General features: G+C 40.7%; 2 protein-coding genes across 2 annotated transcripts in view; both read right to left on the reverse strand.

Annotated features, from left to right (window-relative positions):
* gcn1 (GCN1 activator of EIF2AK4) overlaps positions 1 to 12,418 on the reverse strand; it is a 29,244-nt gene extending 16,826 nt beyond the window's left edge. Inside the window, exons 1-25 of the mRNA XM_005940572.3 lie at positions 12,319 to 12,418; positions 11,669 to 11,771; positions 11,516 to 11,579; positions 11,287 to 11,418; positions 10,216 to 10,324; positions 8,526 to 8,624; positions 7,550 to 7,684; positions 7,289 to 7,466; positions 7,113 to 7,187; positions 6,877 to 7,005; positions 6,747 to 6,797; positions 6,560 to 6,658; positions 6,286 to 6,459; positions 6,046 to 6,198; positions 5,864 to 5,956; positions 5,694 to 5,769; positions 4,678 to 4,837; positions 4,389 to 4,578; positions 4,161 to 4,285; positions 3,631 to 3,809; positions 3,442 to 3,535; positions 3,243 to 3,356; positions 2,951 to 3,149; positions 2,711 to 2,863; positions 1,694 to 1,875 (exon numbers count right to left, since the gene is read on the reverse strand). Of these exons, the coding sequence (XP_005940634.1) occupies positions 1,694 to 1,875; positions 2,711 to 2,863; positions 2,951 to 3,149; positions 3,243 to 3,356; positions 3,442 to 3,535; positions 3,631 to 3,809; positions 4,161 to 4,285; positions 4,389 to 4,578; positions 4,678 to 4,837; positions 5,694 to 5,769; positions 5,864 to 5,956; positions 6,046 to 6,198; positions 6,286 to 6,459; positions 6,560 to 6,658; positions 6,747 to 6,797; positions 6,877 to 7,005; positions 7,113 to 7,187; positions 7,289 to 7,466; positions 7,550 to 7,684; positions 8,526 to 8,624; positions 10,216 to 10,324; positions 11,287 to 11,418; positions 11,516 to 11,579; positions 11,669 to 11,771; positions 12,319 to 12,336 (3,084 nt within the window). The 5' untranslated portion in view covers positions 12,337 to 12,418. The remainder of the gene's footprint in view (positions 1 to 1,693; positions 1,876 to 2,710; positions 2,864 to 2,950; positions 3,150 to 3,242; positions 3,357 to 3,441; positions 3,536 to 3,630; positions 3,810 to 4,160; positions 4,286 to 4,388; positions 4,579 to 4,677; positions 4,838 to 5,693; positions 5,770 to 5,863; positions 5,957 to 6,045; positions 6,199 to 6,285; positions 6,460 to 6,559; positions 6,659 to 6,746; positions 6,798 to 6,876; positions 7,006 to 7,112; positions 7,188 to 7,288; positions 7,467 to 7,549; positions 7,685 to 8,525; positions 8,625 to 10,215; positions 10,325 to 11,286; positions 11,419 to 11,515; positions 11,580 to 11,668; positions 11,772 to 12,318) is intronic.
* A 2,920-nt stretch (positions 12,419 to 15,338) lies between these two features.
* Positions 15,339 to 20,121, reverse strand: vamp5 (vesicle-associated membrane protein 5). Its single transcript, XM_005940575.3, has 3 exons — positions 19,857 to 20,121; positions 17,415 to 17,558; positions 15,339 to 16,132 (listed from the first exon to the last, which is right to left on the reverse strand). The coding sequence occupies exons 1-3, from the start codon at positions 19,863 to 19,865 to the stop codon at positions 15,971 to 15,973; spliced, it is 315 nt and encodes a 104-aa protein (XP_005940637.1). The 5' UTR covers positions 19,866 to 20,121; the 3' UTR covers positions 15,339 to 15,970.
* Positions 20,122 to 23,441: the final 3,320 nt, after the last annotated feature.

Consider the following 23,441-nt stretch of genomic DNA (forward strand, 5'->3'; position numbering starts at 1 on the left):
ACAACACAAAGAAATGATACTATGCAGTGTTTGGAAATGTACTCTATATCGTGCAAGTCTAGAGCCACTCTTCATTTTATTTACACTGCAAAGAGCCAGACTTTGTCATTTTTAAAGTGCTCTTGGGCAATAATTCTCCAGACTTTCTGAAGGCCTTTCTTTGGACACTGGCTGTTTTTTCACTTTCAGTCCAGCGCTTGTAGCTGAGCATTTTTAAAGGAAGGTCAAGGGTAAATATGTTGTTAAGTTACTTAACACTGATATATGAATCATGCAAACAACAAAGGCCCTAACTCAAAGAATAAACCTGTGTCGCGTTTACACAGAGTAAACAAATGATTTTAAATTGTATTGTAAAATAAAATAAACAGATCCAGGCCAAGAAAAAAGGGGAATGGTATGTAAACCGTAATTTAAAAAACAAACAAAAAACAAATCTCATGAACTTAGATTTATTGTGGTTTCTATAGAACATAGAAAACATCTTAAACTGAAACATTTTATCATTTCTCAAAATACATTTCAGCTTACTCTGAAATTGATGGTGGCAACACATGACCAAATATGTTGGGACAGGAAAAAAACAAACTAAATTAAAAAGTGGTACTAAAAAACTGGCCTAGAAGAACGTTTGACAGCTAATCAGGTTAACTTGAAACAGGAACAAGGCGGAAAAATCAATACTGGATACCACATGATCTCTGGGCCTTCGGGCTGCACTGAATTAAAAAGCAGACACGATTCTGTCGTGACTCAGGAGCACTTCAGAAACTGTTCTCTATGAACACAGTTCACTGTGCCGTTCACAAAAGCAGGTTAAAGCTCAATCATGTAAAGAAGCTCTATGTGAACCTGATCTAGAAATGCTGCCATCTTTCTCTGGGCATAAACTCATTTAACATGGACTGAGGTAAAGTGGAAAACTGTTCTGTGGTCAGATGAATTAAATCGGAAATTCTCTTTGGAAAACAGTGACGCTGCATCCTCTGGATTAAAGAGGAGAGGGATCATCCGGCTAGCCATCAGCCTTGAAGCCAACATCCTGATTGTATAGGGGTGCATTGGTGTTTATAGAAATGTCAGACTGTACATCTGGAACCAGGCACAATGCTGAAAGGCATATCCAGATTTTGGAGCATCGTGTGCTCCCATGCAGACAGGATCTATTTCAGGAAAGGCCAACAAGACGCTGCTAAATCTCATCCTGCATCTATTACAACAGCATGACTTCATATTAGAAGAGTTCATCGACCTGCGTGCAGTTCAGACCTTTCACCAACTGAAAAAATTTCAGTGCGTCATGTAACACCACAAAGAAGTATGGCGACTGTTAAGTAGCTAGAATCCTTTGTCAGGCATCTCCCAAACGTCCAGCACCTGGTTTCCTCAGTCCACAGATGTTTACAGGCTGTTATTAAAAGAACAGGGAACTCTACCCTGTGCCAACTTTCATGACACGAGTTGCTGCCATTAAATACCAAAATGAGCCAATTTCTTCCTTGAAGTTGAATATTTTCTCCTCTTAAATGTTTGATATGTTTTATCTGCACTATATGAATAAAATATGGGTTTCTGCATATGATTGCATTCTCTTTTTATTTACACTTCACACAGACTCCCAACTTGTTTAGACCTCGCTCTGTGCAGATAACAGCCACCACACAGAATATGGAATAAAGCCATTCGTCTGTACCTCATCTATGGCAACGTCATCACTGTTGGTGTCAGCCCGAAGCTGAGAGTGTTCATTGATGACCTGCAGTGCTCTCATCATGGTGTTCTCCGCCTCCTCAGTGCTGTCTGAAGACTCCCTGAGTGTAGCGTTGAGGAGAGGGAAGCAGAAGGAAAAGGCAGGAGCAGATAGAGGCGCCGCATCTGAGGAAAAAATAAAAAATACATATTGAAAGGAAAGGAAGAGAAGGTCATCGCTCTCCTGAACGGCGCTTGCTTGACACCGTCCAACACACACGCCAAGGTAACGCTCAATTCTGGGTTTTTTAACAGTTTGTTTTCTATCATTTTTATGTTCCTCGGAATCTCATGTGCCTGCTTTATGTGCCCGGATAATTATTTTTAGTACCTTATAATTTAAAATTATTTACACATGTATGCTATTAGGGCAATTTATACTTAATAGCCTTGTTCACTACAAGGCCTGAATATATTTTTTGGGTCATTGATGTCTGTTGATAATCAAGAGTACTGACCAAACCTAAATGAACTTCACTGTTTTCACGAAGGATTAAAATTACCGTTAAACGGCACAAACTCATCAGTAAAGTATTTACAGAGATCAGCTCATCTTAGACCTTTAAAGACTGGGACTTTTTTGTTTTTAAACTAGAGCAGGCGCCCTCTGCTGGACGTTTGAAAGAATTCAGGTTTTCAGACCCATAAGGTATGACCATCTTTTACATACTTTAGGTTTGTATTTTCTGCACAGAAATGTCTATTATAAACCTGTCTCCTTTATTTGAGCTTTCATCTGAATTATTTTCATATTTTGGGGGAAAAAATATGAAACTGAAACCAGTTTAATATTCATCACATTCAGCAGTTATACTGTGGTCACAGTGAGCAGCGCTTTAGTTTGTGTTCTTTAGATTTTATTCTCATCTTTTAATATTTTAATCATCAGTGTGGTGTTGGTTCAAGCCTTTCAGATTTATTGACTCACATTCATTTCATTTTGTGAACCACATGTACTCACCGGCAGTCTTGCCCTCTCTCTGTGGGACGGTGTGGTTGTGCAGCAGCATCACAGTGCGGTGAGCAGCTGTAGCCAGGTCCTCTTGTTCCCAGGCCTTATCCAGATCACACTCAGGCTTCAGTAACCGTAAAGTCACATGACCCACAAGGACAGCTGGATGGGGGAAAGAAAAACAAAAGTGATTTTAAACTGAGATGCCAGAAACAGTGTTTTAAAACTACACCAAGACAGACTTTGTACCCAGATGTTGAAGGCTCTTGGGCATGAGGCACACTCCAATATCCAAGAAGACCTGCTGGATGCTTGGAGCAGCCAGGGGGGAATGCAGCAGGGGCATTAGGACCTGGAGGACAGCAGGGAGCTCCCTGGTGATCTGAGCAGGTCTCTCTATCAGAGTGGCTTCCAGGAGACCCACCACACTCTGCAGCTCTCCATCCAGCTGCAAACAGCAAACAGGGAATTTTAAAATGTCACACTGGGGGCAATCTGTTTTAATGACCTGATTTACTGGACAGACTTTAGAGCTCCTTACCTCTTGGAGTCTTTTGCGAGTAGCAGACTCTTTTTCCAGCTGGATTTGCATCATTTCCTTCTGTTTGGTAGTTAGCTGGATCTCCTCTTTGATACCTTTCTTCTTCTTGAGCTCCTGTCACATCAAAAAGGAAATTAACACATTCAAATAGTTTCAAACATTAAGGTCCTTAAAAAATAAAAAACAATAATTAATCTACCTCCTGTAACTCCAGTTCAATGATCTGTTCCTTGTATGAGTACGCTTTGTTCTCTCGCTTCATGTTTACTTTCTTAGTGTTTTCCTTCTGGGCACTGCAGCAGGTTAACAGAGGGGAGACAGGAGTGAATAAATGTCCCACAGACGGAGCTCCGAGTTCAGCTGCAGGTGAGTGAAACTGCGCATTTACCTCTGGATGATACTCTTGTCATACAGTTCTCCCTCGGGTGTCAACATGATGGCGTACTCCTCCCTGGTGACCTGAAGCAGTGCCGGTTTGGAAAGCCCTTCAGTGATGTGACTGATCACCCGTGGCAACAGCTTGTTTGGGGAGAGGCGTGAAAGGGAGCCCACTGCATTTCTGACCGCCTGAGGAGAAAGGAAGAAAATAAAAATAAATACATAAATAAAATCACTAAATAATCCAAGACCTTATTCATCACTTAAGATACAAACAGAAAGTCTGCAAGTGTACGAGTTTAGTGAACAGTAAGAAAAACTGTTCTTCAATTTAAGATGAAATAAAAAAAAGAAATGCTGCTTTTTAGCTGGAGAGCAAATGTAAAGAGGTGCATGTTTGTTATCATCATCTGAACACGTCCCCTTTCCTGGATCTAGATGCTACATGAAGCTGTTTCATTCTGTTTTTTCACCATTTTCTACATGAATCTGTATAAACAAATGTGGAATACAAGAAATGAAGCTGTACGATTATCAAACCTGGTTGTCGGCATCGACTTTGAGCAGTTGTGGGAGAATAGCCTCCAGGTTGTTTTCTATGAACTCTTCAGCTTTCAAGTTCATGGAGGAGAGGAGAACAGGCCAGAGGCCACGGCGAGCTTCCACTAAAAAAGATAAACGTGGAGTGAGACATTTCAGATGCTGCTACCACCACCAAAGCACTATAGCAACAAACCCCGGGGTTATCAAACAGTGAAAACCATGTACCTATAGATGGATGATGAGAAACTATCAGGGTCTCCATAGCCAAACTCTCTGCTTCAGCAGGATCGCCCCACTGGCTGGCAGAGGAGCAAACAACACACAGTGCGTCCAACAGGACGCGAGGGGGCACATAGCTGCGACCCAGCTCAGTCAGCTCTCCAGACTCTAACACCACGCTGTCCTGGGGTAAAACCTGAAAGTTTACAGTATTGTCAGTAAGATAAAAATAAAGTGAGTAGAAAAAGTTAGCATCCAGCCCTGCAGCGGCTGGAAATGATAAGTGATTCTGTACTTTGTGTTTGTTGATGACCACCCGCAGTTCCCCAAGAAGGCCATGAGCAAGACTGGATCCTCCCAAAGAGGAGAGAAGCTTCCTGATTGTCTGCTGTGCTCTCTTCCTCACACGCCAGCTTCGAGACAACAGAGCCGCAACCGTGGCCTGATGATACATCCTACAGAGCGCACAAAAGGGCAAATGTCATTAGAGCAAAACGGGATAAAAGGCAGACTGCGTGCTTCCTGCATAAAAACAACACTAGGTGACTTTTAATTTCAGCAAGTCAGCAAGTTTGGGTTTTGTCCTGTTTACTTCAACAACTCTTTTGGAATTGGGGTTGTATCTGTATTCCAACCAAACACTGCCATGGGCCAATATTACCTTCCAGAAGCTGTATCTAAATGACAGACGGATGTTTTTCTGTTGTTTCCACTTTTTTACTGCTTAAATGTTAAAACATGGTATGATGAAAAGATTTAAAACTGTTTTTTTCTTATTAAGATTTGTTACTAGCCTAAGGGGAATAAATAACAGCAAGCAAAACAAACTACAGGGATCAAGCATCGCATGTGAAGACTTTTTCACACAACAATTTCTTGCATTTAGGCTCCTTCATACAGTAAAAGCACTGCCCCAACAGTATTAATACCATGGGAATATGTAAAATAGCATAAGCAAGTTGTGTAAGGTCCTTGTTGTGCACTACATTTTAAACCCTATTTCACTGCCCACTAAAAAAAAAGTACCATCTCAGGTTAAAGTTAACATGTTTCTGGCTATAACTGGGCTGATATCAGTCAGCTGATGTAGACACTGACAGCAAATACTGGTATGCTGTCAATAAGTGCTATCATCAAAATCCTTTAAAGCTTTTATTCAATCTATCAATCTGTATCAGCCATAAAGAAGAGACATAAGAAAGGCTCTAAGTTCACCTTGTTAGAAATATCAAAAAGGGCACACGATGTGTGAGGACAGTATTTTGATATCTAAGTGTTTCTGGTGTGAATGAACACTGAGGTTAGACTCACTGTGCTTTGCTGCTGTTCAGTCTGTGGGCATGATCTAAAAACAGCCGTTCACAGAGCTGCAGCACTGTGAGCAGAGCTAGAGACAGAGTGCAAAACAGAAATGAGACATTTTTTTAAATCGCTCATAAGAAACGTAAAACTACATAACAGCATTTTTAAAATGCTCTTACTTTCTTCACTGCACTGGGAGAGGAACTTCTCTGTAGTGAATAACGGCTTCTTCTCATCCAAGATCAGATTCCAAAAGCTGGTGAATTTGGTCTCTGCAGGGACAAAAACAGCCTCTGTCACTTCATATTCTCTTAGAGGCTCTATAAGTGACAAAAAGCCATAGCTGGAACAAAAGCCTCACCTGTTTGTGTCTCCAGCAGAGCCAATCGACTCAAGAGAACAGACGCCGCCACGCCTTCCGCAAGCAGAGCATGCTGGGAGTTCTGCGCTGCAGCTTTCTCAATTGTCTGGAGCAGCAACGGTATGAGGTCTGAGGCTTGGGCCAGAGTGTCACCTGGACAACAGACAAATAAGGTTTGACTTCCTTTAAGTCAGCTGCACACGTGTGATGCAGCATAATGTCTCCTTGCGTCTCACTGACCTTTGAAGGCCCCCAGCATGGCTTGAAGGTAGGCATGCCGAACCAGAGAGGTGGAGGTCTTCAGGGTGAACGCCTTCTTGAACCAATCCAGCAGAGCGACAGGAACTTCCACCGTGAGGCGGTTGCTCCACTGGGAGAGCACAGACACTGCGTGCACCAAGGTGCCCTCATGGACTAAACAAAAGAAGGAGAACAACAAGTTTAGAGTAACCCTGGATTTTGAGCTCACAGACACACAGGACCAAGAGAGGAAGGTGAGGAAGATGAGCGTTACCTTCCTGCTGTAAATAGGGGATGAACATCACAGTGACTGCAGAGCTCAGAGTCTGGTTGGAGGCTCCTGACACGGTATGATGGCTGCAGCTGGCAATGCCTGCAACATTTAGAGCAAATGCTTGCCTTTCTTTTCTCATGTTAAACAGCCAAGCTCGTAAATACAAAGTGTTTGAAAGCCTGCATACCTGACAACACACTCATCTTTTGGGCAACAACTGTGAGCTTTCCTTCAGAACCTGCAACCACAACAATGCTGCTTCAGCTCAAAAAACCCAAACATAAAAATCTTCATTATTTGGGAAATAGTTAGTTCACCTCCGAGGATTTTGAAGAGATGTGTGACGACATCCTGCACAGCTGTGGGGTCGCTGCACTGCTGGGCCAAGTTCTGCACGGCCTGGACTGCTCCCTCCATCAGCTGGGCATTATTAGCTTTCAGCTGACCTGCAACACAAAGCACAATGATACCTAAAGCATAGCATCGCACAGGCTGAGTGTGTGGTTTAAAATCATGTTGCTCAAGAAATAAAGAGCACCAGCCGAAGCCTTACTTGCGAGTGCCTTTCCGATATCCATGGCATACTGACTGAGGTCGAGCGTTACAACAGACAGCAGACAGGAAACGGCTGCAATGACATCAAAGAGTTTTTTTTTTCCCCCCATTTGCTGCATGAGCTTCAGACAGGTGAGGATTAAACACTATGACCAAAAGCTAAAGGCAGCTCACTCTGCATGGCGTTCTCCGGGCTGCGGAGCATCGTCTTCTGCAGGGTAGGGAGCAGCGTCTCCTTAAACTCAGGGTGAGACACGTGACGCAGTAATGAAGTACTTTTGTCCAGAATGTGCTGCTGTGGTTTCGTCTTGCTCATGAGGACCGATTTCACGTACAGGTCCAGCAGCGCGCTCTGAAAGAAGCACACAAAGAACATCAGGGTACAAAGAGATATCAGAAAGAACTGCTAAAAATGGAAAATAAATTTAAACTCACCCTGTGTTTCTCTATAGTAGCGTTGTCCTTTTGAGCAGAGCAGAAGTCAAAACACACCCCCAGCAAAGCCAGAGTCGTGGGGCTCTGCTCCAGAGTCAACAGGGTGCTGATGTACTGATTGACCATCCCCGGGTTCTGGTAAAGAGAAGTGACTGTTAGAAACCTGTGTGAATCATCAAATGGCTAGATGGCTAAACCTAAAAGCAGTTGAAGTTTCTGCAGCCTGTTCTACACCATATTTATATCAATGTCATGTTCAGTGGTAACTAAATATTAAAACATGGAAGAAAAAAACCTAAAAGAAAAAGAAGTGACTTATTTTTATAAACACACTGTCTTTGTTTCAGTGGAAAAAAAATGGGAAATAACAAAAAAAACAAAAACAAAAACTGAGTATCAGCTTTACTGTTAGCAAAACTGTTGTTTTAAACATCTGTATCAGCCCAGAATTTCACATTTGGTCCATCTCGATTATTGAACTACAGTTACTTTTTTGAAATTTGACATTAAATCAAATAGTGAGATAGTTTACATATCATTTATCATGGTAGTAAGAAATGACCAGCTTTCTATAACAGTGTTAAATACATGCAGCTACATCATATGAAAACACTTCAGCAGTACACAATCATCTGGAATATGATATTCAAATTGGCCATTTTTGTTTGTAAAGTCTGGGTTTTTAACTACAACTTATCACCTTCACTGTAGCCTCACTGTGTGTGCACACGCACGCTAAGTTATGTTGAAATGAACCCACGTAAGCAAAGGACAATTTCTGTTTGTGCATGCTGAGCTAATGAAATCAGCTTCGCATGCATAATTAAAGCCATAACAAACTGTTTATTAAGTGCTCTCTGTGACAGCTGACATGATCTGGTGCTTGTGAATTTAATAAACTGCACCTTTAGGTGAAGTGAATGAAAGTGAGATGTGAAAAAAAGCAGGTCAGATCCAAGAATGTGTTCTAACTCACTCCCTTCCACAAGTGACTGAGATTCTTGAGGCTTGACTTCTTAGCGGTGGCCTTGGCTCCACCCACAACCTCAGCCACAAGAAGACTCTGAACCTCCACCTGAAAGAGAAGCCAAAACACCCAGGTGTGAGACCAACATCCAAGTAAAACCTGTGCTCTATTACAGGAAGCAGGTTTAGTGAACAACTCTGAGTTTGTTAACCTTGAGATTTGGTTTTCTGTTCTAGAAAGCGAGCTAACGGACTCTGTGGACTCAGCCAGCTCGCATTCAGGTTTTCTTCCTCCCCTCCTGGTGCACCTGAACCAGCTGACTGACACTCAGATTCATTTCCTCATTCATAAAGTTTAAAAGCGCACATTGAAGTGGATTCACCTGCAGACCTTCATGTTTTTACAAACACTGAAGTCCCAGGTAGATGTAAGTTTGCTTGATTTTTGTATTAAAACGAGTGCTTTCTAAAAGGATGGAGACAGCGACTGCAGCACAGATTTATCATCAGCTCAGAATAAAATTTCAGTTTCCATGTTTCTGACTCTGTGGACAATAACACAGCTATTCCTGTCAGCTGTCCCTCACTGCAAACAATTATTGTATCTTATTGCAGCATTCACAGTTTAAATAAAACATCTCTGTATATGAAGCTTTAAACAGTCATTTGTTGTGTTGTCATCACTCTGGTGGAAAAATGTCCGTTACAGGTGGATCTCGGACGTGCGATTATTTCAATGAAGATGAGGCTGAAATTAACTTAAATGATTTTAAGACTCTTCAAACTGAATAAAATGTATTTTAAATGGACGTTTTAAATGCAGCTGCAGACAGTCTGCGGTTTAACAATCTCAAAAAGTTGAAATTTGTTCACAGATTGAGATTCAGCCATTAAATGGCTTCAAAGAGCCTGAAATTTAGAGTCTCAACTTTAACATATTTTCAAGTGAAGAGCACCTAAATCACTCCCAGTGAGTCGACCCAGAACCAGGACAGGTAAAAGACTCTGTAACAGATCAGCAAACCGTGTCCATGTCAGAGTCCACTTGGAGTGCAGGACGGATGCTAAATGGATTCAGTCCGGATCAGAACGTTTGCTTTTACTAATAAAACAGATTCTATCATCTAAATTTGCTCCTGTCAGGTAAGAGCACAATAATTAGAATATAAATATTAAATGTCAAACTAGGACTCCATCTTGACCTCATAAAAAGTTCAAGTTGGGTAAATGACGACCACAGACATAAATTTTACATCAAACTTTTATACAGTCTGTGATGATGTCAGAGGCCATCATGGTGCAAGCTGATTAAAACTCTTTTCCTCCTCCAATTTTTGAAGATAGATATCGGTCCACACTGATGTGTTCCTCTGCTCTTTACCCTCAACTTTTATATTTATCCGTTACCATGGTGAATTGTGGTATTGGAGCTCCATTGATGATGGCTTTCTTTACGTAATTATGCGCTTAACTAAGGGGAACAATCTTAAAATTGAACTTGCTCTGATCAGCTGTTTCAGAAAGAGAAACTAAGAGCTGCTGATGTCAGACTTTATTTTTAAACTCAGTTTGTTGACCATGCTTCCTGGAATATGGCCCTGGTCTCATGCGAGCAAATCCTGTTGATAAAATGTTTAAATAATGCTATTTGTCACAAAGAGAAAAGAAAAAAAAAAAAAAGAAAAATCATTTTCACTGACCATTTTCTTCCAGGTTGGTCCTTCTCTTTTCTCTGGGGCAGAGAACACACTGGACACTAAAAGGCAGGTCCAAGACAGGCCAACGAAGGCGGCGGAGCCTGTGGCTTTACTGCAAATACAACAAAGAAATCAACCAGAACAATATGTAAACAGAAAAATGACATTTTTCCACAATGCATCCAAAAAAAATGGAAGAACATTTCAAGTTTTCCAAATTTGAATGGAGATGTGAGAACTTTGGAACTTTGGAAAACAAAAAAAATAACAGCACGTAAAACGTAAGTTTTTATGGTAATGTTGAAGGAGGCTATCCCAATTGTCGTAGGGCAAGAGGTGGAGAAGTTGTTAGTTCAGGACCCCCAGTAAGCACACTGGAACCCATTACCTTCTTGCTGTGAGGCGGCAGTAATTCCCAGATGGATAAGACATTACAGAATACCTACAGTCAAACATGGTCATGGCAGCAACATTCTGCAGGACTGTTGTTCTGTGACAGGATCACACAGATGGAAGGACGGATGCAGAAAAATACAGTGAAAACTTTTCTTCCAGAGCGCCCCAGATCTCACATTTCAGAAACTCAAGAATGTGAAAAGAAAGCAGTGTCTTCATAAAGCTCTGGACTGCTGCCCTGCTGTGTGCTGATGCCTTCTCAAAGGTTTAGAAAAAAAAAATATCCAAGCTTTCATGATCCAAGGCAACTTTAGGGCGTCGATGCTGTCAATGGCTTCACCCAAGCAAAGAATCTAAATATTCAGTTTTTACTTTTCATACACTTAGAAAACACTCAAACCCTCTTGCCATGTCAAGAGGATTGTGGAGTAGTGTGTGCAACGAGAAAGCGAATAAACACTATTTACTATGCCATAAAGCAATGCACCCACATTATTTTAATTAAAGCCACTACACTGAGTTATATAAATTATGTTTACTGTGCCAGGCAAACACAGAAAGATTAAAGATGTTTATGACTCTTCTCTTCTGTAAGTCTGTAAAAGCAGGAATTTATTACCAGTGAACATCTGCAATGTTTAAAGCCAACTAGATGCACCCTGAAGTTTGGGTCATTACCTGGGCTCTCCAGTTTTGCTGATGACTCCACTGTTGAGCAGGCAGTGGAGCAGGCTGGTTACCAGGATGTCAGGCTTACTTTCAGCCAGCTGGCCAATAACAGAGAGCAGCTCTCTGCGTGATGCAGCATCCCTGAAGAGCGCACACAGGATAGAAAGTGTTGAAACCCCTGACAACAACTGAGTGTAAAGATTCACCTTCACTGTTACAGATGATGTCAGAAACCCACCGATATCTGTGTGGGGTGAGGCAGAAGAGCTTGCATAGTCCTTTAATGGCGGGCTCTGGTAACTCTAAAACAAAAGCATTTTACAGCTTGTTATTGTTTACTGAAGACCGAAAAGTGGAGAGATTAAAAAAAAAGAAGACATAAAGCTCTCACCTTTGCCCTTTATACACCGTTTCAGGTCTCCGAATATCTCCTTACGCTCCTTCACGCTGGCTGTATTCACTTTCACAGCAAATTTCTTCAGCGTGTCTGAAACCTGAAGCAACACTCACAATGAGAAAGGAAAACATGACAGCAGTCTTGTGTAAGAGCTAAAAATGTGCAGCTTGTGGTCATGTGAGGCAGAGGAGGGGGGTTCAGTAACACATCAGAGAATGGGCTTGATACGAATACTTGGGTGTGTTTTTTATTGGATGGTGTCTTAAATGACTGCTGAACTTAATTGTCAGCTCGGCTCTGTTAAAATGTTTGTCCCTCATACTCATGTCCTCATGTCAGAGGGCTATGAACTTGGTCGGAGACGATGAAAACAAAGGTTTGAGGCGGTCCTCTGCTGAGTACCGACTCGCTCCTCTGCTCTCGTCAGCTGAACAGCTCAGCCTCATCCAGTCACACTTGATGCGACGTAGCACAAAGCTAACGGCTTGCTAGTTAGCTGCTGTAGAGGGCCGCTCGAGTCTCGTGGCGAACACCGAAACCCGTCGAGATGTTCAAATAAATGGACCCCAAGACACCACCATTTTTGTTTCTGCATCACCTGAAAGCTATAGTAAAAGTAGTTAATAAAATCCTGCCACACAAACCTGCGTGTCCGCCGCCATCTTGCCGGTCTTGATGCAGGAAGGACTTGTTAGCGCCACTTCCGGGTCATGGCGGCTACGTATGCTTCTGCTGCATTCTTGAGAACTGGGAAAGTTCAAGTTCCAATCTAGTAACAAGAAAAATCATAAAGAAAACACAATATTAATCTGTAACACCTAATTTTGTAATTGCAAACTTTTATGCACGAGGTACTATGAATGCAACCCCATAAACCCACACGCACCACAACTTAAACCGCACTCAGTCCTGTTTTCTTTATAATATCAAACACACAGTTCCACGTAAGATAAGCTTCTGTACGCCCTGCCGTCGTCATGAGCTCAGGTTATTACTCTTGCAGCTATGAAACCCCCTCTTTATTTAAAAATTAATTAATTAATTTAAAAAAAAAGATGCCACTTTCAGCTATTCCCTTGTCGCCACAGCAGATAGCTCTTTGACTGATTTGGCGTAGTTCTCCTGACGCAATCGCGAAGGAAATTTGTGTCTGCGATTGAACAGTGTGTAAACCACATTTATTTTCTTTTTAACCTGTGGTGTGAGTAAGTAAATGGTGTTGGATTCAAATCTTTTTCCCAACATAAGAAAGAGCAGTAACAACAACAACAAAGTCTTGAAAGAGCAGCAATAACAATGATGTGTGTTGCTGCGGCAGCTTTATCCACTGCAAATCATTGTCATCGTCATGTCCCCTCACAGTTTTGTTCTCTCCTGTGTCTTGGAGTGTTGCAGAAAAATTCTAGTTTAACCTCACCTGTAGATTTAGGCGGTTAGAACTTCACTGTATGATTTTGTAAAACCTTTGTATGCTCAGATGAAGTATGTGTATGTGTCAGCGTGACTTTGTGAAAACTGCTTAGCTTTGCTTAACGATGTTTCGCTATGTTGTCTGCTAACTCTTTTGCTCAGAAGTAGAAGAAGAGTTGTGTGTAGGCAAAGCTGGCATGACTGTGAACTGTAATGTTTGATGTGTGTGCTGGCTCTCCTGCGCGCAGTAATAAATAGCTTGAACACAGCTTTTTCAGTGTTTCAGACTTTATTTACAAAATCCCGCGACAGGGGGGATTAGAAAATTGTTTAACATTTGCATTTGGTAAATTTCACAAAGACTAAGTCAGATTATAAAAGCTGTTCATTTTTTAGCTTTAACATTTTCTCACATGATTTTATGTGTCCTCTAATTAATTTATACAAGGCCGTTATTGCTATTCTTCCTGTTGTGTGTATCTAACTTGTGGTGTTTGACTTGTATAATTTATTTATTTATGTATTTTTTTTTTTACCATTTGTCATTTTAGTGTTATTTAATTATTTCTTTTTTGTTGTTGTTGTTTTTATTTAATTATTTCTTTACACAATGGAGTCTCAAACTGAAGAAAAATTCAAGTCCACTTACTGAAAGTCTGTTCATAACAAAGCCTAAAGATAAAGGCTTATGCTATGAAGACTAAGTGTAAGGAAAGATGCATATGGGCACATATTTCACTGCCATATGTAAATGTGGGTATGCTGATACTGAAAACTGTAATGTGTTTTCTTTTTTTTAAGTGTAGTAAAGTGAGAATCAGGTATAGGCATATATTGTGTTAATAAGTGTGCAAAATTAAATGATTAATACTGTTAATATATAAATAAAAGTGAATCTATTCTGCTCATTCAAAAATCCATATTTTTATTTATTTTCATGATCCAAACTTAAAAACAGACCCTTATATTTATCTCTCAAGTAATGACCATGCTGTAGTATTGCTTGATCTGTGGTTTCAGTCTGTTGTTAGGTGGTTGCTAGGTAACACGCTAAGCATCATTGATAAATAAAATGACAGTTATCATGTTATCACTGTAGGATTATAAGATTATTGTTATAAATTAGATGTTGCCATGAACATGCATTTATAAAGAGCTGCAGATACAAAAGAAAAAGCTTCAGATGTTGTAAGTGGTTGCTAGGCAACATTACAAGATCATAATATCTGATATAGATTAGAATCTTCTAGTGAGCAAGAAGCTACGTGCCAATTCTGGTTGCTCAGTTCCTTATCATGTAGGAGGAGTTCAGAGGCAAATATACAGAGATTCCTGGCCCAGTTTGCTATAAAGCACATTGTGTTGATAACATATTTTATTCCCAGGGAAACTGTTGTCAGTCAGCTCTACGGTTATCCAGAAATGATTTTGGTCTAATGAGCTAACAAAAGAACACAGAATTGGTAACTTTGACATGCAGACTGTTACACAATCATTAAACATAATAATGCAGGTACCACAGATTCTAACAGCATAAACTCCAAGCACAGTAGTGCAGCCACAGTGAATCGTGTGAACATATTACAGCTCTAAAACAATCACCTTTCACCTCGCAATATCACTGTCTGGCCTCGCTGCACAGCATGTCTTTGTAATTTCCTGCTAGAGTGAAGGTGACACATGCCTACGCATCAGTGAACTGTAAGAGTAATCCACTCTTTTATTAAATGTCCAGTTACAATATGTGTGTGTGTAGGCTAATGTTAATATCTTCATGGGGTTTCTATTATTTGGTTACAGACTGACAGTTAGTAATAACAGTGAACATAGTTCTTATGTTAACAAACCAAGTCACCTGATTATTTGGAAAGTTCCACACATATAAATATTATGGTTCCACAGAGGTTTTTGGCCTCTACCTAGCATGTTTCTCTAAAATGAAAACATCAGTCACCAGGGGTCACTGCTTTCTCTAATACTCTTCGTTCTGACTACAGATAAACAGAAACTGTCTTTCCCGTTATTGAGGGCTCCAAGCTCAGACTTTCAAGTTATTAACAATACGACTCCATACATGAGACGATCAAGGAGTGAATCTGCTCTCCATCCACATGTGCTGGTCACATGACATACTGACATGGCACGTGGAGACCTTACATTCTGTTTGTAAGTGCAACATGAAGAAGAAATCTGGAGATTGTATCTGAGCAAAGAAAAGAAGAGCAACCTGACACTAAAATAAACCACTCAAAAATAACAAACACAAAAACATTTTAATGATTGTGAGGACAGTAAGTTTTACACCTAAACTTATCACATTTAGACATTTATTTCTCCTTTCCCACGTGGAGCTATCTGAGGCGGATACATATTTATAAAAGTTTGGCATCTGTTCTGTTTTCTTTCATCTCTTGATCATCTCTGAGAGATGAATGGGCACCGCAGCAGGAGCCTGGTGATATTTGATTAAAAATACTTGCAGTTTTCCTTAAAAAAAGAAAGGGGGCAAAACACAAATGGTATCTACTTAGTATGTAGATACCATTTGAATAAATATTCATGGAAGTGAGATTTCACTGGGAGGACAGTGGACCAGTTTCATTCTGTTGATATTCATCCAGTGAACTTATAAGACTTTAAATCCACCTATAATCTCTTGATGTGGGCTGTTCAATGTTTTGAAAACATCACCTTTTAAAGAAGGGAGTCTTTTAAAAAGGAGAGAGAAAAAGCAGCTGAGCAACCCATGGTACCATATCAACTTAAGGCGTGCAGTAGAATGAAGAACAGGAATTATCCTCCATAAATATGTCATAGAGAACAGTTCAGGCAAGATGCTGGAGTTCCACAGTTACAGTTCCTCTCCTCTTCCCAGGTGCTTTACCTTTAGTCACTTCCTTTGGTGCTTTGAACAATAGCAACGATTATAAGACTCAGAATGATGAGTCCTGCTACCACGGCAACTGCAATAAGCATCACTTTCATCTTCTTGTTCGCCCATCTTTTCTGTGTCTTCACCTGGGTGGATGTCTTTTCAAACTTTTTACTCTGCGAAAAACAAAATTAAAAGGTTTAAGATTTTGTTCTTGTATAATTACATTTCTAAATGTCTAATAGCTGTGATCACAAAGATAAAACCCAGAACTGACACGCTCATGCCACTTCCAAGTAAACGTATCACGTAAACAAATCCAGAGGAAGTCCTTGTATCTTTAGGTCAAACGAGTCACAGACTGAAGGTCAGCGTGTTTTTCATTAAACAGGAAAGTACAAGCAAAATGGAGATTTTGATATAACTGCAGCAATCAGTGCTTTCTTATTCAAACCTGTTAATGTTAAATCCACAGAGATTTCCTTTATGTCTCAGCTTTTGATTTTTTAGCTTCTTTCATCTTGTTTTCTCTTTAGGGCCCACATATTTCTGGTTCAGTTTGATCATATTTTTTCATCAGACAGGCATACATGAAGTGGGATAAATGATTTTTCGGGGTGTTTTTATTCTAATAGTTCTATTGAACTGGATAGATTACATTAACTACATTATAACCCACGATTTAAAGTTGCCTCCAGGTGTCACCTTTTGGCAGATTCTTTTTCCTGTGTTGTGGTCTGAGTGCAATGCAAATGATCTGGTGCTGAGTAGGGTGGTAGTAATGTCAGTGAGCAAAGCTGTGTAAATGAAAGCTCTGGACTGAAGAGTTTTAATGTTTTTGATTTAGCTGATCCCAGTTTTGTCAAACTTGCTTACTTCTGTCTGGGGTAAGCCTGTTCCTTTTTTGTATCAGTGAGATCCTCTGTAAGAATCTATGCATTTTCTTTGAAATACATAGGAACCGAACCTTGCTTTTTTCACAGTCTACGATATTCAAAAGTAGCTCAGTGTGCTTTTTGAACTTCAATATGCCTGTCTGTTTTTTTAGTTCTCCCCCTGGCTCCTCACCAGTGTCATGTAACGCAGCCAATGGGGCAATGTGGGAATGATGCAACCTCGCTGTTGACCCCTGGAAGGATATTCATACCCAGGGAGACCAGCTTGCTTCATTCATCTTAAGAAACAATAGGAAATACCTTTCTAAATATAGCACCATAAAACAGAATCAGGATGTAAATCGCACATTTGCTTTCCTCTCCAGCTCCACCTAAAGCATATTTATAGACATCAATGTGACATGTCTTAGTATTAATCCAAAGGTGCTTGTGGAGAGGGGATCTGTGTGCCATTTGCCCCAGTTATTCACCTTCAAAATAAAAGCCAAAGACTTTTACAAGGAACATGTAGGCAAAATAGAGCTGTGCTAAGAGATGATGCTTTTCCACTTGGACAGTGTACCTCTTCCAGCAGCAGATCAGCCCTGTCTTCAAGCTCATTGAGTTTGCCAGATCTTTCTTCAGCTTTGTTCATGTTTTGCAGCATGATGACTTTCACCTCCTCCACTTCCTCCTGGGTCTTCTGCAGGTGGCTCTTCCCGTTCTCCTGTCCAATCAAAACACACAGTTTGATTAAAACTAAACCAACCCAACCTCCTAGGACCCTCACAGGAATTATGTGCTCACATTATTTAAACTTTCTCACGGTGAGATAATGACAGATGTCAGTTGACACACAAACTGTGATGCTCTTTGTGTTTTTGGATAAACAGAGGATCTCAGTGAGCATGCCCACAGTGACTGTGGAAGTCATCTGTGTAGCCAAAAAATGCAGGTCAGCGCACATCCTTATGTCACAACTAAATCAAATTTTAAAAAAAGAAGAAAGTCACAAGATTGGATTTCTAATTTGGATGACTCCAGTTTTTGTTCCTGTTGTGCGTCACTTTCAAATATGTGCTATCAAATTTAAGGAGACCTGTTATGCCCATTACCAAGGGTATATTTTCATTCTTTGACTCTATTAGAGTAGAGCTTCATATCATTCATGGTCAAAAATAATCCTAATTTAGTGTCTTTGTGCAGCCCCTCATCTGCCACCAATACACAATTTTAATCTCAAGCATCTGGTTCAATTAAGGTTAAATAAATTAGATCGAGAGCTTAAGAGTTTAAAACTATACTTCTACCTTGCTGTTGCAGAAGTCACTTATCTTATAATGTCTCTGCTTAAGTTAATTAAGAGCCTCTACCATTGTAACTGTATATATGAGAGAAAGTAAGAAAAATAATAATAGGTCTCCTTTAATGGAGCTGAGACGTTTCAGTGGGCTTTTGTGGAAATTCTTTTTTAAACAGAACAAGTAGCAACACTGGATGTTTAGTTACTTCTAATTCTATTACTATATTACTTTTATTGCTGTCGTTTTTTTGTAAACAACTTTTGAAAAGAAATCGAATCAAACATTAAGCTGCCAAATAAAAAAAATGGCAACCAGCACCAACAAGATCTAGGCTGCCTGATACAGGTCAGACTGGCATCTTGTTTTATAAACACAGCAGCACTCTTCTCCACCCGTCACCTGCTTTTCAAGCGTGCTTAAGCAGGGATATGTTAATTGTTAAACTGTATAGCTACAAATATATTTCTGGAAGCAACTCACAGAACAAACTAACTTACACAGTAAAGCAAACACATTCTGACATGTTAAAACTATTAAAAAGAAAACGTGTTGCCACTCAGACTGGTACCAGCTGTTTATTAGACAGCAAATGAGCAGAACAACAACAAGAGGGATGATTTTCAAGGATATTTGTCAAGTCAAATTATCCTTGAACTACTTTCAAGGATAGTTTGACCAAAGGGCCATTGGTATCCTGACAGCTCTCTCCTTCACCTTCGTCCTCTGGGGCGTGAGAGGAAACCGACATCTCAGATACTGACAGGAACAGGAAACTGACAGACAGAGCAAAACAAATACGCCTCAGCACCTTGATTCACTTCACGCTCAGCTGTCTGTTTCTCTAAAGGCTTTCGTAGCCCTCCCATTCTGCGGTCTGCTTTTCATTGGACCTGGCTAAGAAACTTGCATCTCACCCAGCAATGGTGACAACTGATTTATGCTGGGCTTATCTCATCCTGGGCATAGCAAATAGCAGCTGAACAATGGTGTATGTTTAAAATTCAGATGGCGGTGTCTTGACACAGGAAATGCTGCCCATTCCAGTTCCCCTCCTTGCTTCCTTCCTTCCTTCCCTCACTCCCTCCCTCCTGCCTGCCCGCATTCAGGTACCTGATATTATCCCAGTAAGCCACATCATGTTATAACATGCTCAGTATGTTGTATCATGGCACTGTTTTAAGTGTTCTGCTGGTCCATAAATTGTTATAATCTTAGATGTTTACTCTTAAAGCAGGATGTGTTAAATGAGCAGGTTTGAAAATTAAAAGAGAAGAAATATAATAAATTAAATTCATTCCATTAATTTAGTTTACATCTATCTCATTTCACACATGACCTGGTGCCTCTCTTGACTGAAAATGGGTTAGCCTCTCTTCACCTTCACATTGTTAATGTATGAATTAACGTCATGTTATCTCTAACTGAGAACCTTCACAGACGTCATGTTATCTCGCTGTACCGAGTCTCTGGATGAGTACGTTAGTTTGGGTTGTAAAAAGCTAAGCTAAGCTAAGAGAACTGAAGGTTGTCCTGCCTGTTCATTAGTACCATAACAGACTATAAATGGTCACAGCGTGCTTTAGGCGTTCTTAAAAGTAAAGAAATACAAAAGAAAGAAAGAAAACGGCAGCTCTAACAAACTTTATCTCTCATTCATCTCGTGTTTTTTGTGCAAGCCATTTAAATGTCCTTTAGCTCAGAGGAGGCAGGTATGCACTTACCGAGTCCATGTTGTCTCGTGCTGTTTGCGTCGAAACTGTCACAGAGTCCGCATTTAAAAGGGGAGAGTCAACTCGACTTTGCAGTAAGAGGAACACCCAGGCTCCGCTGCTCTATCCGGACTAATGTCACAAATTAAGACAGAGAGATATTTCTCTGTTTTCTTTTATCCGTATCCTCTTTTCTGCGCTCGAGCTCACCTTACTCACTTTCACTTCTCTCTCCTGTGGCTTCACAACTTGTTTGCGCTTCGGCTGTGAGGCGTTCGAGGTATTCCCGGAAACCTCGTGTTTATGAAAAATCATGTTACGTACAACGTCAAATGCAAAACGGTGGTGAAAAACTCCCGGATTTCCCCCGCGCTGTACCACAGTCTATGCAACTGTATAAAGTATGCAACAAGTAGTTTATAGTTTAGACAAGAGATTTTACTTATTTTGTTTTTGTTTATTCATTTTTACACTTAATATCCGTTATACTCATCTATATAAGTATAAATGTTTTAAATACATATATTACTACACCTATGAATGCATTGCAAATAACGATTTATATTCAAACCATGACAGCTGCATTAAATTAATTTTACGTGCTTAAGTATCAGTAAAATCTGGGGAATATTCGGCATTTCTGTGCTGCATTTGTACCAATTCACACCCACGCAGCTCGTGGGATTTACTGTTAGTGGTGAAACAGTGGTTAGCGCTGCTTGCCTCATAGTAAGAGGCAAGAACCGCTGTCCGGCTCGGGCTTCCTTGCGTGGAGTTGTAAGTTTACTCCGGCTTTTCCCTACAGTTCAAAGACATGTATGTTTGGTTAATTAGGGATTCTAAACTGGCTGATAACTCATCATCTGTCTGATATCTCTCCATCTGTCTGATAGATGGGTGTACCCCACCCAGTGGCATCTGCGTTAGAGCCCGCGACCCTGAAGTGGACCCTGAAGCGGTTAAGACTATAGATGGATAGATGACCAAAAACCTTTCCCGTGTTTATTGTGTCTTATTGTGCTTTATAGCTATATCCAGAGCTTATGTTACCTTTACCTTGACAGGGGCTCTGTATATCCAGATTTGGTTTGCATGTGCACATTCATAACTTCATTAGCACAGATAACGATGGCTTTGTCGTTTGGATGAAACTATTCAGACACAGGAAATGCGTGTATGTGACTGTGGAGATGCAGGAAGTGGGTTCTCTTGTTTGTTATAGATGATCTACGAATGTCAGTTTTACATGAAATGGCTAAACAGACACTGAAATGTTTCAGTGTTTAGATATATGTCTCTAAGCTTTGTTTAAGCTTTGTTTGATTTCTAAAGCATTATATGTTTGTGTAAGCCAGATATGAAATTTGATGTAGAGCTGTGGAGGAGCCTGTTTTGCGTATTTTTTATGAATTTGTAGTATTGTGAACCCCCATGTGACCTGAGAAATATGCATATGACATGTTTGGCACAACATAACTTTTACTTCATGTCAATCTATCTTATAAAAAGTATAAAAACGGCATTCTTTTTAATGTGGATTTCCAACATAGCATTTCTAAACATAGTAGTTTTCTTCAGAGAGCATAAGTTATTTCTATCTGCACGCAATAACAATTATTTAAAAAAATAAAAAATGACAAAAGTGTTTTATACCACAACACAAACCATGATGGTGTGCTTTAGCTTTGTAATAGTTAAAGCTTGTAAAATCGAGTTAAAACTGAGGGTTATCTTCAAATTAATATACAGTATAAAAACTTCAGTGATGATTTCTTGAATCAGAATCACTTTTATTGCCGGATTTGTATACGACCAAGGAATTTGTCGCAGTGTTATGGTGCATGCCAAAAATAAAATAAATAGAGTTGAGAAAAAAGAGAAAGATTTCAAAGACTCTGGGGAAAAAAACAAACAAACAAACAAAAAGACACTAGAACAACTGCCAAGACACTTATAAATGATGTAGCCAAGTCAGGACTTGTAGTCTCAAAGAAACAATCAGCCCTGCACAGTAATGGACTTTGAGGGTGCAGACCAAGAAAAACTCCACTTCTGCCAAAGAAACACCTTCAAGTCAGACTAAAACATGTTAAGGACAACCAGGAGACAGATTATGTATACTGGAAGTGCGTGATTTGGTCAGATAAGATGGAACTAGAGCTCCTTGGCCACAAAGTTGCTGCTTATGTTTGGAGAAAGAAGGGAGAGGTGTTCAAAGAACAGTGTTACCCACAAAGAAACACGGTAGATGTTTATGTTGTCAGTCTTCAGTGTGTCTGGAACTGAGAGTCTAATCAAGCTGGAAGAAATCACGAAGAAGGACTATATATGAATGAGAATAAGTGAAGATTTCTGTAATACCCAGGTCCAGAGGTAGGGAAATGGAACAGCTGCAGCCAGGTCCAACTGCCAGTCACAATTAAAGGTGTGGTTTGTTACTACTCAATCAATCAATCTATCAATCAATCAAGGCTCCACCCGGGGCAAACAGGCTACCAGGTTCAGTAAATCTCCATGTGACCCCGCAGACCCCCCCGACCTTACACACACAACACAGACATCACATGGGGATACAGGTCGGAGATCGGTAGCGTTACAGAAAAAAACACTGAAATATACACTACAATGGGAAAGTACAAGAGGAAAAAAAAGAGACCTCTACTCATGCTGGGCTCCTGGGAGGACAGCAGGAAACAAAAAAACTCCTCTGCACAAAAAAGCACATAAATGTCCACAGCACAACATTATGGAACACGTGACAAGCCACAGGGTCGGGTGGGGGGTGAGGAGTAATCCGAAGCAAACACAGCAGCCATCCTGCCCAGCGCTACCATTCCAGCGTGGGCTCAGACCCGCCGTGTTCCCAGGAGGGAACAAGCATCGAAGGCGTTTGGAAAGGGAGGGGGGATGAGTGTGTGCATATCAGTGTATATGTATGTGTGTGCGTGTCCAGAGTTCAGCTGAGACAGTGTCCTTCGCCCTGCTAGGCTAAGTAAACAGTCTTCCAGCCAACCCAGGTGGCCTTGCATGGAATGGGAAGGAACAGACTAAACACAGTCGTTATCAGGGTGTTTTTGTTCGGCTCCAGCCTTGCGACCGCAGCTGGCGCCGAAAGGGTATCCGCATGAAGTGATGGTGCTTTTTACTTTAGTGCGAACAGCTCATATGAATTTCAAAGCTGTTCTAACAGTCCAACACTGGTCTCTCAATCTCCCGTTGGAGAGCCGTGAGCTTCTCCATGATGTTATCAAACTTGCGCTCTGTGATGTTGTCATTCTTGTGCTCAAAGAGCCGATTCTGAGAACTCACGACCACAGTGAGCCTCCCCAAGATGTAATCCAATTTGCGCTCAGAGATGTTATTCCAGGAGCCCCTCCAAGATGTAATCCAGTCTGCACTCAGAGATCTTATTCTGAGTATTCACGGCAGCCGTAAGCCTCTCCAAGATCTTATCCGTGCTGCACTCAATGAGCCCATTTTGAGAAACTCACGCCTCTTCCCATCGTTTCAATCCCAGCGGGCAGCCTTGTGGGGGTTTGAACAGCCGGTTCCGCTTTCTTAATTCTTCGATAAGTCAGGGCCAAGCCAGCTCCGATC

The sequence above is a fragment of the Haplochromis burtoni genome, unplaced genomic scaffold (genome assembly GCF_018398535.1).
Source record: "Haplochromis burtoni strain Fernald_Lab_line unplaced genomic scaffold, NCSU_Asbu1 Contig_293, whole genome shotgun sequence".
Lineage (NCBI taxonomy): Eukaryota > Metazoa > Chordata > Actinopteri > Cichliformes > Cichlidae > Haplochromis > Haplochromis burtoni.

Coding starts and splice junctions, on each gene's coding strand:
- vamp5 (XM_005940575.3), bottom strand. Junction 16,133..17,414: donor CTGATCTGCTGCTGGAAGAG/GTACACTGTCCA, acceptor TGTTTTTCGCAG/AGTAAAAAGTTTGAAAAGAC.